This window comes from Petromyzon marinus, chromosome 26, assembly GCF_048934315.1.
Source record: "Petromyzon marinus isolate PM22_M1 ecotype Great Lakes invasive population chromosome 26, UKy_Petmar_22M1.pri1.0, whole genome shotgun sequence".
NCBI lineage: Eukaryota > Metazoa > Chordata > Hyperoartia > Petromyzontiformes > Petromyzontidae > Petromyzon > Petromyzon marinus.
The window spans coordinates 8,272,194-8,286,167 of NC_133692.1; the positions used below are offsets into that span (position 1 = coordinate 8,272,194).

The window sequence follows — 13,974 nt, forward strand, 5'->3', positions numbered from 1 at the left end:
TTGTTTAGGGAGGGTGTGGGGGGGGGCAAGCACGCGGGGACCCTTTTTATCTGTCCTTCCGACAAACTTTCATTTGAATAAAGGACGTGTAGTTAAAATTTAAAAGAAACAAAGTGAATTGGAGACCTGGTAATATTTGATTCATGAAATTTAAAAAGACACACGGGGGAGTGGGAGCCGAAAGGGGTTTAGCGTTGCACGTTTCACGGATGCGGTTAGGAGTAGAGAAACCACCAAGCTACACGCAGCAACACTTTGGATCAAATCATTCTCCCATCCATCCTCGCCACCCCATTGCCCTTAGCTCCCTCCCCCCCCACCCACAACCCCCCATACCGCCCATTTGCCGCATGTTTTGTAAACTTAAAGCTGGCCCGCGGAATGCGTTGCAAATTAATGGCCCATTTGGCAATACCGACGTTGGTTTTGTACATATAATATACAGCCCTAGTCTGGGGACACTGTCACATTCGTCATATTTGTTTTCGTGAGCAATGGCCAGCTTTTCTCTGCCCATTTTCAGGCGACCGACACATCCCGTTGTCTTCCAAAGAGCGCAGGGAGGTGTGGTCATCGCTGGGTGAGGTAGGGTTGAGAATTTGAGTGCTGTACATTTCAACACGAACCTATTACTAAATCCGTGCCCCAAAAGTTTCACTTTTACACAATGTTTATACAATAACTCGTCCTACAAACATCTTAGGAATTGATTTTTACTTTGCAAAAATATGCTGGAAGGGTGCATTAACTGAACTGGAGGCGATGACCTCAATCTTTGCTGGGGGGGGAAAAAGTTACGGAGCATTAATATTTGTTTGCCTCTTTGCAATATTTCAGCGGGCAGTAGAAATGCCCAGAGAAAGATGATGTCGTGGAATGACTTCTCAGTCACATCACTTAGGATGAGTAGGCCAAGTCACCCTTGAAAAAGACCACCAAGGAAAAGCTCATGGGCTTTACTCAGGTGCTGAACATCTGACATCGGACTTCTTCCGACTTTTTTTTCAATACAGCGTCGAGGAAGTACTCAATGTGACCACAGGAAAACGGGGACTTATGGTATTGGTCATGGGCTATGTAGAACCTATTAACTTTGAATAAGGTTAAGAAAACCACCTTCATACCACCATCAGAGGGTATTCAACCAGATGGCTCAGTGGCAGACTGCAAGTTCAAATCTTAGCTGGGGGTTGCCTCAGTCCATCATCCTTCTGGAGTCAATAAAATACGAACCACTTTGTGGGTAAGTCAACAGTGTTTGCATGATGGACAGACTCGCCCCTACCATGGGAACGTGGCATATACACCACTGATTCAGGGCTGTAAAGAGGAGATGATCACTCCCTCAATGCTCACTTGAGTGGGAACTCACTTTGACTTTGTTGACTTTGACTGGATGGTAGTAGTGCGCGAAATCCCAAGCAGGCCTTAGTTCACTCGTGCAATGCGGTTCCATTCATGATTGTAGTTTGGAGAAAAACAACTGTATCAATCCCATCTGTGGGACGGGCTGGCACCGGCTTATACTCTATAAGAATGTGCAATGCAATGTTAAAGGGGAGGCACGTGCTCTCACCAGAATGGCAAGGTGTATGGGCGTGCGGATGATCCACCAGTAGCCCATGTTCTCATTGTGCCCCCAGCACCTGTGATCACAATGCCATGTCACCAACATCATCATCATGCAATCTCACGAGCATCATCATCCATACCATGTCACTATAATCAATATGGCCTAGCACGTTCGCCGCTTCTTACCGACGTCCCCGGGTCCAATTCGGATGTCTCCCTGATCTTTACTTCCAGTGTAGTAACCAAGCCAATACAACATGCCACCTGCTTCATAGTGGACATTAAAGATCCATAGTAGACATTGTTTACGTGACAAGCCGTACTTGTCATCTGTGCTGGGTGGTGGCGGGTAACAACACCTTCACATTTACGCAATCAAACCCTCCCAAAAAATATTTATTATCGATTAAAGATCCCCTGACGTCATTCACAAGAGTAGGCCGTTGCGTGCCGGCGTCAAGATTCTAATTTTCCTTTTCAAGTGCACACCTGCTTGACATATTTGTCGCTCCGCATTAAAAAATATATATATAAAGTTCAGCATTGTTGACACATCCCAGCGGCCACGTGACCTCCTAGGAGTCCACCATTCCAGCAGCACTGATCCAACACAAGCAAAACTGTGCCTGTCCCTGCTGATGCAGAACTCAACGTCGCACGAATCAGGCTCGCTCGAACCACTGCTGGTGAACTGCCAGACGTTGATAGGCATGGACCCCCTCTGTTACATATCGGTCCATACTCAACGCAAAATTATGCAGCACAAGGCAAAGACCTGTTCACCCTCATAGTGAATCTTATGTCACGTGAAGCGGTGATTGCTGTTATGTTGGCCGGGAACATGTAGTTTGTGGTTGTTTCTCTTGTTGTTGAGGTTTTAAATTGTGACAAGAATGGTTTCCACAGTATCTTGTTCTGTCTGTTGGTATTCAACTCTGAGGAGTTGCCTGTGATCAAATCACAGTGTATATAGGCCCATCTCGTCAGATCGTGGAAGCCAAGTAAGCCTGAATAGTGCACATAAGGGTTGCTATCGGCTGCTGTGGGGATATGTGGTGAGCAGAAGAGGGCAAGTTCAGCAAAATCCATTGTTGCTCTGTACTTCTTCACCTCCACATCCACGCTCCACGCCTTCGCCAACCCAAACTGACCAGTGTGGCGAAGTATGGTCAAATAACTCCCACGACTCGTACGGTGTGAGAACGCCCTCATCCAGCAGTGGATTGACAAAAGGGCTGCACGTGTACAGTACATAGGGGAGGGGGGGTGGTGATCCGAGTCTGATGGGATAGGGCATGGCAGGGCTTACGGGCACAGGCTGAGACGCAAAGGTGCACGTCAAAGCTAAAGGACAATTGTCAGTGTAAAAAGACAACAGTGAACCCTGTTGTTCAGTCTGCCCGAATCTCTCGTCTTCTGCTTTCATGTTTTGAGGTGTCGGTCAGCAATGTTAATGTGTTCATGCCGAGGTTTGTGGGTACGTCAGTGGAGCGCTGCAGGAGCAACCTCATGGGGAATATCTGAAATTTTGACGGCGAAAGTTGGAACTGGGCAGTCGCGCTAGGGTGCGGGCCACAGTTTTTACTCAGAGAGACCTTGCCGAATATCTGGACTCTACTTCAGGATAATTCTTCACTGGGATGTTTGGCCAATTCCATTCATGAGTGTGTTTTTTTGTGTGTAAGAAGGAGGAAACTGGAGAAAACCCACCACGAAAACCGCTCAAAACTTCACGAAGATGAAATCAAGAATGTGTGCGTTGCCATAATACTCGTTTACATTTGCAAGCCGCATTTCATATGTAGATCAAATGTGCCACCTCTTTGCCTGGCAGGTTTATGCAAATATCTTTAGATGATCAACCAACTCTTACTTCCAAAGCACCGAATCACAGGTGCATGCCACAGTGGCCAGCTACCTGGTAATTGGCAGGTGTGGTAGAGTAAACCACCAAACACACCACTCCACCTTTGCCCCCACTGTGCTGATGTAGCCCTAACCACATTTTAGGCTGAGTGGACTTAGAAGATGCACAGGTCAGATTCAGATTCCAATTGGTAGGCACATAACGATAATCAATTCAAATTGATTCCCATGTTCGCAATATGTGTGGAATCACGCATGCTGTCTTGTATTTAATTATGAAAATGACACGTGTGCGCTACGCGTTGGCTAATAGAACTAGCACAATAACACAGGGGGGGGCGGGGGGGCGCGGAACCAAAGCGACAGAACCAAAGAGACTCACGATACGAATGTTACAGTACAAACTGGGGAACAAGGATTGTGCCTCGAATCGAATCGGGGCAACCGATTCGTGACAACTCATCATTAATTGCCGGCTGATTGCCACCACTGTTGTGGACACCATGGCCAGGATTTGAACCCGGGTGGCCGGGACCTTAGCACAGTGCATAACCCACTACACCACCACCACCGCACTAGATAGTCCATGATATTTCACTGGTCGGTACCACCCAAGGTGGAATAACTTTCGCGGTTCCAATTTCTTCACATGTCAATATCAGTGAATTACGCGATGACCATGTTGAAATGCGTGGGTTAGCAAGCAATCCACTTTTAATCGCCGAGAAAATAAATGAGTCCACGTTGTCGCCACCGCAGTTGGTACCCGTTTCTGTGCCAGCCCAGGAACCGAGACAGATATCCCCTGTGGAGCCGCACAGACTGTTTGGCAAGTCAGCGAGTGCCTACGAGGTGAATCGGTGCGGGCAGCAGCCACCTTTGTCTCCCCAGTTCTTGATGTTTTACACGCTGCACCCAGGTACTCATTTAAGGCTGAGCCGACCGAGGGAACGACTGAGGACCGGTTCTGATAGCGCTCTCCACAGACATCACGCTCACTCGTATAACACACGCACACACACACACACACACGTGTATGTTCACACTTACTCTGTATTTTCCTTCAAATATTTCACCACCACCCAGGGAGCCACGAACAGCACGGGGGTCCCTGCAGATGCAGCCGCAGTGCCGCGCCACCGGCAACACAGACACGGAGCGAATCACACACCACACAGCGCATCCCCACCTCACAATCACAGGCGCCTTGTAGAAAGTTTTCGCCGAACGGCCGGGTCGAAACGTGCAAATCCACGGCTTCGCAAATCAAGGCATCTCTTAAACAATGCGCACGAGGACGTAAATATCGCGGCTAACGGTTTATTTTGGCATGGGGTTGTCAACAGCGTAAACGCAAAGCAGTGCGCGGTGGGGGGGGGGGTGGCAGGAGAAGCGGTGGGGAGCGTTCGCGTGTCTCGGTGGGAATCAGGAGCAGCCCCTCGCCACTGCCCGTGTCGTCGTCCTCCTCGTCATCATCGCCACGTGGTTCGGTGGGGGGGGGGGGGAAGTCGGGGGGCAGCGTTGCCAAACGGCTTTACGGAAACGGAAAGTTGACAGACAAACCTCAGCGATGCTGAATGTCACTAGATACATATTGTTGTTGTTGTTGTTGTGTGTTTAGTTTGTTGTCCTTCCCCCGCACCTCTGATTAGCACGGTTGGCTACGTACGGTGTGAAAGAAGTTCAACATACATTCTAAAGCCATTGAAAAGTCACTGAACAGTTTGCCAAAGTTTACCATGCATAAAAACGCAGTTTACCATGGGTAAAAGGGCAGTTTACCATGCGGAAGAGCAAGTGTTATGCATACAAAACTGAAAGCTTAAGGTGAAATCCTCTAATTGCTTCCTCATGCCTCTCTTAGACAGAGCTCGAGTAAGCCCCTCTAAACGGTGTTTGGCATTATCTTCCATGTTGGCCAGGTGTCTTGGAAATGGTGACAGTGCCGACGCTTTTCCCCATCACACGTGATCTGCCCGAAGACCAAGTGTGACATTACCCATTTATACTGTGGGGAGGATGGAGATAGAAGGAGATTTACAGATAAAAAGAGTGACTTCTGGATTGGAAACCCAGTTAGCTGACCGTTACACCACTGTGGCAGCATCCAGTAAAAGGACCACATTTGTCCTTCAAACCGATTGGAATGGCTATTGAATCCAGAAAAAGCCCTTGTCTAGAAAGTCGCTAGATTTATCGCTCGTCACTATTTTTTTATATATATAAAGCTACGTTGCTAAGGAAGAAGTCAGTGTACCCCAAAAAACGTCACGAAGATTTAGTGACAAAATCGCCAAGTTGATACCACCGAGGGAGAATCAGGAGTGACACTTTACACTGGCCAGCACCATGTCTGCTCATTGGCTCTAAGCGATGCCCATTGCTTTGGTACCAGTCTGTGATCATTATCACTGCGTACATAATCATCATCATTATTTACCCTATGCAGAAGATCCGTGGCTTCAATCTGCCATGAAGCAAATGGGCACAACTCCAAACCGCACAAGCCACGGCAGATGGAGATACTTGGTCAGCACGATAGGAAAATGCAAAAAAATTATCCTGCAGTAGGCAGCGACGGTGGTAACGCAGGAAACGACCGTGGGTCACGGAGCGACTCAACGCCCAATTCACAGACACACGAAGGAGGAAGCGTCAAAGCGATCTACTGTGCTACTCCTGACGCAATCATCTGGCTCAACCACCCAAATGTAACATTAGAGTCGTCGCTCTACATCAGGGGTGGCCAATCTGTAAAAAAATCAAGAGCCAAAAAGTACTCTTGTCAGTTCTGCAAAGAACCAAATGTTTGTGTATAAGTGTGTACATATAGACAGTTTTCGGCACAGCACGGGGAGATATTCATTTGTCTTTGCTACTGTCATAGGACGTTCTACGTTATGCCCCTTCAATACAGTCGTATGTGGTGGATTAAAGAGCCGCATGCGGCTCTGGAGATGCAGGTTGGTCACCGCTGCTCTACATCAACATCAGCTGTACGAGCTCGCTACTTGGAGGAGGGGATGGGGGGAGTTCGGAGGGGGTGGGTGCAGGGAGTGTGGTAGATGTGACCCACCCCAGCCGACGGCGAGGTACACCTTGAAGTAGGTCTCCTCGGAGAAGACAGGCACCACGAGCAGCGTGTGCAGGTACACGCCCTCCACCAGCAGCCAGTAGTAGTTGGCGACGATGCAGTACTGCGTGAGCACCTGCGCCGTCCGGCAGCCTGCCGCCGCCTGCACGCGCACGCGGCGGTTCGCGTTAGTTCACAAGGCCCGGGTCCGCGAGTGGGGTGAGATGTTAACTCCCTCGCCTGGTACACAGGAGGTCGCGGGTTCGATCCCGACTCTGACGCCCGCTGCTGTATATTTGGAGTTCGCGTCTCTCTCTCTCCCCGTGGTCGCGTGGAATTTTTTCTCCGGTTTTTTTCCTCCACATTTAGAATCAACATCACGCGTTTAGACTATTTGGCTGCTATGCATTTCAACTTGATGAGCCACTTCGCTGAGCTCACATTTGTAGCCAGGTAGCTTCGTAAAAATCTCGATATAGCTCATTGGGCCTTATCTGGTAAAATATGAAGAGTTTATATAGTATTCAGTAGAGCGAGCGGTAGAGCGAGCAGTAGAGCGAGCAGCTTGCAAATGGAAGGTTGCGAGGTCAAATGCTGGTTGGGGGTTGACTATGCACAGCATCCCTCTAGGGTCGGTAGCAGGAGTACCACTCCGTAAGGAAGTCTAAAGTGGTCATCCTAAGGATAGCCTCGCCCCTATCGTGTACATGTGGAATGTTCATCACTGGCTCGGGACTGTAAGCAGGAGATGAGCAGGCAATCACATTGGCTTGGTTATCTCCACGTAAACATGGTGTACGGTCTTGTTTTTTTGCGTTGAACGGAGGTCCCATATTTTACAATGAAGCGCTCTTACCAGTAACATCTGTTAATCCAGCAGCATGTGTTTAATGAGTCTGACTCATTGATGAGACCTAGAAGGTAAAAACCAGTCCACAGTTTGCTTACTCAAATGCAGATTGATAACATTGATCTGGAAAGCCAAGAGGCGTATGGACTCAAAATGTATAAGATAACTACGCGAAGACCTACAGCAGACGAAGTATCCAATGTTTTTTTTTGTAATTCGTACCGGATTGGGCTCATCAATGGGTGCACTTTGTATGAAAGCAGAATGAGTGGTAGCTGTCCACAGTAAAGCGACCAATCACCTCCCTCCCCTCCACCAACCCAGCTTAGCCCCCACCGATTTACACGCAACTACGACAGGCAAATGTCAAGGCGTTAGGGGCACACTTTGGAAGGCAAGAGCACATTTCACAGATAATCCCTCTCCAACCAACCCCTCCCCCCACTCCACCCTCCACAATATCCCACGTCCATCGCCCACTCACCCTGCCCCACCTGCTCGTGATTCAGACTTGCTACCGGGGGCTTTTTGCGGAGAGCGACCTTTAGCCGCTGACGCAAATACAGCACGCACTCCAAGAGCGACGCATCCGCTGCAGCCCGGTTTACAACAGTGACCCTTCGTAGTGACGCCTGCGACCAGATCGGCCGCAACGCGTCCCCGATCGCGTCGGTTCTCGGAAGCCACGCGGGCGATGAGCCTGGGCCTCTGAGGCTCCGATTGGTGGCCGCCGTGCACGAGAAGCTGGCGGTTGCGGGCGTGGGGGCTGGTGAAGGCACCGTCAGCAAACGGCAGCGCCACTCGTTTCTATGCGTGGTGAGTTGTGTCCGGACTCGCCGGTTTGATTCCCGCATGGGGCCACTCGTGTGTTTTCCCAGCCAATGGAGTCACTCGCCCACCTCGTCACTGAGCGTAATCCTAGTGTTTGGGTTTACCCGGCCACCTCGTCATTAGGGGCCGTCCATAAATGACGTCACGCGATTTTGGACGATTTTTGACCCCCCCCCCCTTCGTCACACGGCGTCACAAGAAGTCAGACCCCCCCATCAAATATGACGTCACAAAGCTCTGCTCCCCCCCCCCTCCAAAAAATATAAAAAATGCTTCAAATCTCTTTAAACTATTGTCATTGTCGTGCGTATTTAATGTGCCGCTGCGCTCTGATGTTGTAGGAGATAACATTTATTAGACATACTATTTAATTTAGTAGAACGTGTTGTCTATATTTACTTAAAGTTGCACATTTTGATGTGATGTCACATTTCTCAACCCCGCCCCCCCCCCTCGTCACACATCGTCACAAATGTCTGACCCCCCTCCCCCTCGGTGCGTGACGTCATTTATGGACGGCCCCATAACGAGCGTGTCTCTTGTCAATTGATTCACCCACTTGGCTACCTCCTCACTCATGAGGGTCTTCATCGTCGATGGGTTCACTCACCCACCTCGTCACAAATGAGAGTGTCCCTAGTCAGTGGGATCACCCCCCGCCCCCCCCCCACCCACCTCATCACTAATGGGGGAATTCCCTTACAATGGAATCACCCACCCACCTCGTCACTAATGAGGGTCTTCCTCAATGGAATGACCCACCCACATCATCACTTCGTCACAATGAGCGTCTTCCTGATCAATGGAATGACCTACCCACCTCATCACTAATGAGGGTCTTCCTGATCAATGGAATGAGCCACCCACCTCGTCGCTGATCAGGGTGCCCCAGTCCGTGGACTCGCCAAGGGGCATATCCCAGCGCGTCTCCAGCAGAGCGTCACGCACCAGGATGGACGCCGCTCTCAGCATGAAGGAGGCGAAGAGGTTCGCGTGGATGGAGTTGCGGGTGCAGTGAAGCCTCCTGGGCAACCACGAGCAAATGATTTGGCGATGACGCGATCGGATGACAACCGGATCACCAAATCGCACCGCCAGCCACCTCCACCACGGTACGACCCGCGTGTTATTGAGGTCTCCTGCGAGGGGGCTCCTCTGAGCTGTTGCGAGTGACGGAGGGGTGCTCCAGGGTCGATGCTTCGGACACCCGTGTGCTCATTGCCTGGACTATCTTCTCCTATCGTGTGCTCAAGTGATTACTAACTTATTTTTCCATTCCTTTATCGACATTGAAGTTAAAATGCGTCTCTCAACGTTTAGCGCGTTGAGATGCAATGTGCATGAATAGGGCTGTATAAAATAATTGTACTGAGAATAGGTTTTTCCCCTTTTATCTGGCAAACAAAACAGGTGTTAAGTTGTTAAAACACCAAACTGAAACCTTTTACAAGGAATTATGTCTGCATTAACTTGTGGTCAAAATGCAAACAAAAAACATACTCTGATAGTATATGCATTGTCTTTGAAACTAATTGGTCCACACCACAGACAGCTTTCTTTTGAGCCTCGTCTCAAAACGGTGTTTAGACCAGAGGACGCCAAAAGGCGTACAGCACAAAGACAATGCACTATCAGAGTAATAATTGTCATACTGCTTTTACAATTGTTATAGAATGTATAACATTACTATGAGAAATTATCTAGATGCAGCCGCATCTCAAGAAGATCCATTTTGTTTGTGGCCTATGTATCAATCAAAGCCTGACCCCTAAAGCAGCTGCTGCTCCTCACCGATGACTAAAGAATACGCACGACTGGAATTTAACTCAAACTGCTCTGAGCTTCATCGGGTTGGTCAACTCAGCGCTCAATTTTCCGAGTGTTCACGAAGCAACTTCATGGGGGAGTGGCAGCCAATGACGGGCAGAAAAGAGGTGGAAGGTCGCGCGACTGGACTCGAACCGGGGTAGGGTCTCAGTACTGTGAACGATCGGAGGGAAAGGAAATTCCTGAAACAGGCAGCAGAGAAGAAACGACTATCAACATAATTTTGACAGGAAGCCTTTCAATGCTGAAGTGGAGATCACGTGAAAGGGGGGGGGGGGGCAGAGTGAGATGAGAGCGGGGAGAGGTAGGTGGGACTGGGTCAGACGGGGTCGGGGGGAGTGACGGCAAGGGGAGGAAACGTCTCAAATGTCTAAGGACCCCGAGATGAGGTCGATGAGCTCGCTGCCGCACGCACCTGAAGGACAGGAGCACGGCCAGCGCGATAGTGAGGACAGCCAGGGACAGCGAGTAGCCCACGGTGTACATCGTCTTGTAGCCACTCAGGATCTGAGACTGACCGGACTGCCACACACACAAGCGCCGTCACGACACCAGCAACGTCTGTACCCATGTGCGTGCCTCGACGACACACGCCCCCCCCTCACCCCCCCTCACCCCCCCTCACCCCCCTCACCTCCCTCACCCCCCCCCCTTGTTTCTTTAGAGGGCCCCTCAGGTAAAGCTTTTGGGAACCTGAGTCGTAGAATTGAGATCCTTTTCATCATTCAGCGCAGGGAGCACACTGAATGGGATCAACATTCGCGTTCGCGAGCACCTATGAAGGCCGACTGCTACCCACACATAGACACACACGCATCTTGTGTCTCGTTGGCTTCAGGAGCCTTTTCCTCCCTATCCACGCGGAAGACGACTTAAATCATTTAAACGGCTCTTGTTGCGATGCACAAGAACACCCAAAGACAAAGATCCCGCGTATAGCCTTTAACAGACTGTTGGGGCAAGTACCGTTCGCGAGTAGCGCCTATGAAGGCTGGCACGGCTACACGAGGGGGTGGGTGGCCAGCAACACGCACACACACGCGCACACACACGGACACACGCACAAGCGCACACACACACACACACGCACGCACACACAAGCGCGCGCACACGCTCGCACACACGCACGCACGCACAAGCGCGCACACACACACACGCATGCACGCACAAGCGCACACACACACACGCATGCATGCACACACACACAAGCGCGCACACACACGCACACACGCATGCACGCACAAGCGCGCACACACACACACGCAAGCACGCACACACAAGCGCGCACACACGCATGCACACACACAAGCACGTACACATGCACGCACATGCACACACACACACAAGCGTGCACACACACACACACAAGTGCGCACAAAGGTGCGCTCACCTGCTCCCCGACGGGAGGGTCCGCGCACTGGCTGAGGTCGCGCCACGGCTGCCCGTCGCCGTCCGTCTCCCACTGCCCATCGGGGCCACAGCGCCTGTACGCGAGGCCATGGCGGACTGGCGCATGCCGAGCTCCGTTAGTGGAGAAAGCGAGCGTGACAGCCGGAGCTCAGAGACGCGAGCCGGCCGGCCATCACCTCGTCGATGACGCGCCGTCATCATCATCGTCGCCGCCGGCGTCACGATAAATGTTTATGCCGCCGTGCATCCCAACCCCAGGAGGAATTTGAGCGTTTGCCACTGCGGAGAACTAGTTTCAAATTATTTTCATCACAAATGTCTCGTGATTATATGAGTGGGGTATCTGTAACTGGATATCCCTATTAAAAAAATACTTCATTTTTACCAGGTAAGGCCCACTAAGCTATATAGCTCTTATTTCAGAAGCGACCTGGCCACAACTTGTTTCCCAACGAATTGGCTTATCATGTGGACATGTATAGCAGCCAATAATCTAAACGCATGTTTCTAAATGTGCAGGGAAAAAACCTTAGGGCCCGGAGAAAAATCCACGTGACCACGGGGAGAACATGCAAAGTCCAAATATACAGCAGCAGGCGCGAGGGTCAGGATCGAACCCACGACCATCCTGTATACCAGGCGAGGTAGTTAACATCTCGCCATGATGGCGTCCTTATATTCGTACAGGCTGAGTGAGCGTCTTTTGCAATGGAATGATTTCTCTGGAACGGCGGCAACCGCCAGCGCCGCGTGCGATGACATATGCATCGTTTTACCCTTGCGTCCAGATTATAATTACACGCACATGGATGGGATCCATCACGCGTCGTTCATTTCAACTCATTTCACTGCACGCAAAATCAATGTATTGAACAAAACACGGCGAATGTGCTCAATTTTTATCCAGCTTGCGAATAGGACAAACTTACTGGAAGGACGCGTACAGTTTTAGCTATCCTATTGAAGGGATGGCTAAACAGTTCATGCACTGCGCTATGACCCCCGGCCACCCGAGTTCAATTCCCAGTCGCAGCTAACATGAGATTGGCACGTGATATCTGAGCCATTCCTGCCCCCTGCCCCTTCACCAGCTCCCATGGCTGACATCACGTGGGGAGGCCTTCATCCAACAGTGGATTGACAAATGGCTGAACAATTATAATACAGACCGTATTTTCTGGAGTATGCGACACACCATGTTTCTCTGTATTTTACAACAACGGTGGAGCGTGCATCTTGAAATCCAGTACAGATTAGTATAACCGTTTTGATATCGGGTACAATGTTGGTGTGCGTCTTACTTTCTAGAGCATCGCATAATGGTGGCAAGATGTTAACTACCTTGCCTGGTATACAGGAAGTCGTGGGTTCGATCCCGACCCTGATGCCTGTATATGTGGAGTTTGTGTCTTCTCTTCGTGGTCGCGTGGATTTTTCTCCGGGTCCTCCGGTTTTTCCCTCCACATTTAGAATCAACGAGTTTAGAGCACGTGACTGCCATAAATGTCTAGTTTCTGACCAGGTCGCCTCTGAAAAAGAGCTGTATAACCCAGTGGGCCTAATCTGTTAATATAATTATAGTTTAATAATTATAATAATTTAATAATCTGGAGAATTTTATCGGTTTTCCGCATTTTACTCATACAAATGTCAGTGACTGCTCCACCTGGCCACACCTTCCCACCCCAGGGGCAATGTTTCTCCCTCCCTCCGTCCCTCCCACCCTCCCCCACCGTAGGGGTGGGGAAGTTCCGCTCACCTTTGTCGTGCCAGGGCACGTACCAGGGGCACGACACGTTCACCACCGAGTCGGGCAGCCCGTCCGGCCAGCACGCGTAGCGGTCAAACGTGCGGTTGCAGTAGACACCTGCACAGCCCGGACCGCACAGCGAGTGGTCAGCGGCAGAATGAGTCTGTTGTGGTGGGTACTGTAATAGTAATGATAACAATGGATGCCTTCAATTGCAATAAAGCCTCACGAATAAAATCATTCGTTTGTGAATTCATTCCCAAGTCAAATCATGTTGCCCAATCCTGATAAATCCTTTGAATCATAGTGGGATGAATGGTAATGTTACGAATAATAATACCCTCTCTTTACTCAGGGAAAAAGCCTCATTGAGTTGTCATGCTCTTTTTCAGGAGGGCCCTGCATTAGGATTTTTTGGCCAATTGTATCAGTGGGTGTTTGTTACGTGGGAGGAAATCTAATTAAATCAAATTCCATGCATATTAGGGGGTGACGATCAATCTCCACACAGGTAGATCCAAAATGTAATTTCTGTGCTGCCATCTCCTGACCACCATTGCAGGATAAGCCTACAACAGCTGATATATTTTTTATTGGCAGTCTTCCAAGCAAGTACTAATCGGGCTCAACCCTGCTAAACTTCCCAGATTAGACGAAATCAGACATTCGGGGTGATTTGGGTTGTAGGCCATGACACATTGTAAGGACAGGTCTATCTCAAACCACTGCTGAATGAAGACCACACTTAGCCACCTCTGGTCAGTTCGAGTTGGTAAAGTGGGGGGGGGAGGGGGG

At 50.0% G+C, this 13,974-nt stretch overlaps 1 protein-coding gene across 2 annotated transcripts in view; it reads right to left on the reverse strand.

Annotated features, from left to right (window-relative positions):
* The window catches only part of LOC116946048 (glucagon receptor-like), a 67,933-nt gene that overhangs the window by 20,111 nt on the left and 33,848 nt on the right, over nucleotides 1-13,974 (reverse strand). For both annotated transcript variants that reach the window (XM_032960881.2, XM_032960880.2), the window contains exons 4-10: nucleotides 13,189-13,296; nucleotides 11,410-11,525; nucleotides 10,435-10,541; nucleotides 9,060-9,216; nucleotides 6,515-6,674; nucleotides 4,489-4,549; nucleotides 1,577-1,646 (exon numbers count right to left, since the gene is read on the reverse strand). In XM_032960881.2, the coding sequence (XP_032816772.2) occupies nucleotides 1,577-1,646; nucleotides 4,489-4,549; nucleotides 6,515-6,674; nucleotides 9,060-9,216; nucleotides 10,435-10,541; nucleotides 11,410-11,525; nucleotides 13,189-13,296 (779 nt within the window). The remainder of the gene's footprint in view (nucleotides 1-1,576; nucleotides 1,647-4,488; nucleotides 4,550-6,514; nucleotides 6,675-9,059; nucleotides 9,217-10,434; nucleotides 10,542-11,409; nucleotides 11,526-13,188; nucleotides 13,297-13,974) is intronic.